General features: G+C 33.6%; 1 protein-coding gene across 1 annotated transcript; it reads right to left on the bottom strand.

Moving 5' to 3' along the window:
- Positions 1 to 795: 795 nt before the first annotated feature.
- HELRODRAFT_184435 (hypothetical protein) lies at positions 796 to 3,730 on the bottom strand (the record flags this gene model as incomplete). The annotated part of the gene is made up of 11 exons (XM_009026519.1): positions 796 to 962; positions 1,217 to 1,306; positions 1,521 to 1,614; positions 1,753 to 1,914; positions 2,016 to 2,177; positions 2,430 to 2,554; positions 2,801 to 2,928; positions 3,070 to 3,188; positions 3,281 to 3,309; positions 3,386 to 3,521; positions 3,665 to 3,730. 11 exons carry the CDS (start codon positions 3,728 to 3,730, stop codon positions 796 to 798), a joined length of 1,278 nt encoding a protein of 425 aa, XP_009024767.1.
- Positions 3,731 to 4,766: the final 1,036 nt, after the last annotated feature.

Raw genomic sequence — 4,766 nt, 5'->3', positions numbered from 1 at the left:
TTAGAATTCTATGTTGAATTGCAAATTAAATAAATATTATAACATTATCATAATATAACATAGATATTATAATTGCAAACTCATTAATGAAGATTTTTTAGTAAAAAATAAATTATCAATTAGAGTTTTTACAACGAAACCTATCAAAGTTCATAGACAACAAAGCAGGCCAAGTAGCCGATGTTGTGAATAAATGTGAAAAAATAGTTTGAAAGCTTGTATTGAAAGTAATTGGAAAAAAATAATGTGTTGATAAACGTTAAAATATCGACAATCAAACAGTTAAAATAATTTCAAATTTCGTTGTAATAAATTTAATTTTTTGCAAGGACGGCATAAATTGCAAGGACTTAATAATGCACATTTCCGTTAAAGAAACAGCGCAAAGTTGGCTTTGGCTAATCTTAAGATTTCCGTCTAATATGTTTTTTTTACACTTATAATTATTTATACTTTTTAATTGTATGTTATATGTGAAGAATTCATTTTTTCAATGAGCAATTAAATAAGCCAGGTCGGTGAGTTATATTATATCGACGACTATTATGATTATTATTTATGTTATATAGAAATCTGTTTGGTTAGTTAGTTAATCAAGATAATAATTAAGGACTAAAATACTGTTGCAAGTTCAGCTGCATGAATAAACTACCAAATTATATTAATATATCGTAAACAGTTAAAAAATAAAACTAAAATATTAAAAATAACTAAGATACATGACTTTGTTGAATATGATGGTGATTTTGATGAATATGATAGTGATGTTAGTGAATATGATGGTGACGTTGGCATTTAAGATGGTGAAAGTGTTCTAGCTGGACTTGGATAAGAGGGGCTGGCTAGTGTCTGAGATCCAAGAGACATTGCAGCTGGAGAAAAACTGGGACTTTGTAATGGATTGAATCTTGCTTTATGTGCGGGTGGGAACCCCTCAGGAAATTCAGGTGACAGGCTTGCACCTGGTGAGAAACAGTTTTAGTTGGAAGCGGCAGAGTTCTGTTGTTCCGTGGGGTCTTTTATGTTGTGCTTATGAGGGTCGCGCACCCGGGAGGCATCGAGGTCAGACCGTATATGTCTCTGCCTGAAATGTCAGTTAAATTTGGATTTTTATAATTTTTGTTATTAGTTGTACATATTTTTAAATTATAAAAAAAAGATTCTCAATAAAATACATCATATTGAGAAATAATTATGAAAGTTATGAAAAACGTACCTGCTAGGTGTCCTGATGGAATCTCGCTTGGAATATCCATTCCGTTGACGCACTGTTTATCATCCAACATCAGGTCGAAACAACCAGTACCTGAAACACATAATGATATTTAATTCAGATTACATATAAAAACAAGCCAATTGATTAATTACTTAAGTATTTTCTGAAATCTCTAGCCTAACCAACGTAAAGTACACTATCTTTATCATGCTAAACTAATCATACTAATAATATGATTATGATTTTATAAGAATGATAATAAATTAGCACAAACCACACCATAAATCACAGTTCCAATACTAACCAATCTTGGCCAGTTGTCCGAGCATCACGGCTTCTGACACTCCTTTCAACGGGTCAGTTTCTGTGTGGGCTGCTGCATCAACTAAGATGTTCACCTAAGAATTTAAAAAATAACCAATATTTATTAATCCTACAAATTGATATTCAATTAAGCAATCAATCAGTGAATCAATCATTCAGTCAATCGATCAATCATTTAATCAACCAGCCAATCAATCAGTCAATCAACTTACAATTTCTTCGAAAGAGCATCGAGCCAGTGCAAAGGTCTCTTGCCTGTTGATCCCGTGACGAGTTATGGCCATCAGATGGCCTGTGGATAGCTTAATGTCACGATCGTAGAAAATTGCAAAGCCGGATGCAACTTTGGCATGCTCTAACTGACAGAGAGCATCCTGTTAAATGGTATTAAATTTGTAATGATTAAATTATTCAACAAGTTATGAAAAAATTATTAAAAAATTAATTTTAATCCTATAAGAATTACGCTTTTCACCTTAGCTTTTACAGCACCTGTAGCAACTTTTTCAGTCAAGAAAACAGTCAACGAAAAAGTTTTAGGCTTTTTAAAAACGTTTAAAATCTCTTTCAATCTAGGAACACCCAGAGTTACTTTTTTCGAGGACACTCCCGCGTAGTGGAAAGTGTTGAGAGTCATCTGAGTGGCAGGTTCGCCGAGGGACTGAGCGGCAAGTGCACCCACCATCTCGCCCGGTTCAACTTGAGCTTGAGCTTCGTCTCGATTTCACCGATGAGCCAATAAAACGCTTCAGAGGAGAGATGAAATTCTTCAATGACCTGTTTGGAGTTAGTTTCGATAGTTTTGGTTAATATTTTTGTTATCGTGTGAACAAATGACAGCATAAATATAAATAACATTAAATAAAACGTATTCGATCGACAAACTAACCTTCTTAGAGCATAGCGTAGATCTCATTAATATATTCATGAGCAGAGTAGCATTAGTATTGGCGGCCTTACTCAGCCTATCCTCTCCCTTCACGATCATGAATTTCTTGCTGAGTTCGCGTACATCTGTGGTCGCGATGATTACAAGTTTGGATAATTAGTTTAAGTTTGAATAAAAAATTGAAATTTATAGAAATTTAATTTCGAAACTTTAATTCATACACGCTCTAATGCCATTAAAATTGATATTTTGCGATTAACTTTTTATTATTTTCAAAAAATTAACGTCTGATGGCCTCTTATGGTTTATTTTGAAAAATTTTTGTGCGTTCCAAATCATTCGTTGAAGATTGCACGGAAGGACAACCCTACTCTCTCCGTTTGGAAATATCTGCCTGACTGCCATGCGGTCATCGTACTCCCGTTCGATCTCGAATGAAAAGTTTGCATCACGATGCATATCTCTCAAGACATCTTCATATATACAGCGCTTCAGTTTTCTGTGGTGATGTTATTTAAATACGTTTATTCATTCAGCCAATCGCTTCAATATATGGATTATTTGAGATGAAAATATCGATAAATTGTATTCTACAAGTAGTATAAATAATTAATTATGTTAATAAATACAATGTACTCACTTTTCGTTGATTGGGTCAAATTTAAATTCTCTCTCAAATGCCTTGTCAGACGGTTTGAGAGATGGCAGATTCTGGAACTCCACCCACTCGCCCGCTAAACCATCCTCTCCGTAGCGCAACTGGATGAGCTCCTCAGCTTAGTTTCTCACTGTACCGTCGTATTTGACCATCACGCTCTCCATGGCCTTGATGAGACGGCGCTGAATGTAACCTGAAATAATTCAGAGAACGTTAGGAATGCTAGCAATAACGAAAGCCAATTGAACGACGTGAAAGAATTAAAATGTTTTCTCAACTGAAGACCAAACACACTTACCAGTTTCAGCAGTTTTGACAGCCGTATCGATCAATCCTTCTCTACCGCCCATCGCGTGGAAGTAAAATTCAGTAGGCGTGATTCCAACCAGGTGAGAATTTTTAACGAAGCCACAACTTTCAGGTCCATGATCGTTCTTCAGGAAGTGAGGAAGAGTCCAATCACGGAAACCAAATTTAATTTATAACATTTATTTATCATCATTTCTGTTGAATATTTAAAAAAATTATTCATGAATTTAAACAAGTTATCAAAAATGATTGTTTAAACGATGCTTACCACATCTTCTTCCATCTTCTCTTCTGTTTCGACAACCCCACCCCTACACTCAGAGGTGGTTTTCATTTTGCAGATATTGGAATTAATTGCAATATAGCATTTATCCGCAATTTCGGTAAAAATAAAGAACTAGAAACTGATCAAAGCTGAAAATACAGTAAATGATATTAAGTTTCAAATTTGAATCATTATGTTGAAGTAACAAAATTCAATGATATACCAAAAATCAAGCAGAAAATTTGTGTTTCACTTCATGGGATTAAAAAGAGTCATTCTTGCGATAAATAAAAATCAGTTGGGTAGAGACGTGTTTTTTAAAAAGCAAATTCAAATTTGTATCTCAAGAATGATTTTGAAAGCAAAATCAAAACTTTTTGTACCGAAATATTTTTACTCGGAATGTTCGATTTGTCAAAAAGTTTCCGACCCATCCAATAATGCTTGTGTTAACCTTGTAACTTGACAATTTTAATATCAGTTTGTTGTGAGATATGGTGTCGAAAACTTTTTTCAATACCTTGCATAGAACATCTACTTCTTTGTTTAAATCCATTGCTTCCGTAACATTATTTAGGAAGTATAGAAGTTGTGTAAGTTGTGTTGTGTCACAAGTGATTCAAACTGCTTTTTATGAAAAAGATTGTTATTTTGAAAATGATCATGTAAGTACTTTTTGACAATTGATTCCATTACATTGTAAGGCATTTCACTAGTAAAGAAATTGGTCTGTAGTTTCTCACATCAGATTTTGAGCCTCTTTTATAGATCTGAATAATTGTGCTTTTTTTCCTGTCTACCGGTACCTGTATGTATTTCAGTGACAATTTTAATATGCTGCAGGGTCATTCTCCGTCAACTTGAACGATTTAAAAAAAAGTCCACGCCCGACCATCTCCGATTTTTTTAAAATTTTAACAGTAAGTACCTCAATGTATTTCATCGACAAAATAAAATTTTTATAAAAAAATTTCAATTATTTTTCAAGTTATGAAGATTTTTGTGACAGCATCCTCAAATTTTTGAGCGATTTTTTTCAAAACTTGTACCTACGTAGAACGCTATATCTCTTGAACTAGCCAACATATCTTGATGAAATTTTTTG

The sequence above is a fragment of the Helobdella robusta genome (assembly GCF_000326865.2).
Source record: "Helobdella robusta unplaced genomic scaffold HELROscaffold_479, whole genome shotgun sequence".
In the NCBI taxonomy this organism is placed as follows: domain Eukaryota; kingdom Metazoa; phylum Annelida; class Clitellata; order Rhynchobdellida; family Glossiphoniidae; genus Helobdella; species Helobdella robusta.
This window is presented reverse-complemented; position numbering and strand designations above follow the sequence as displayed.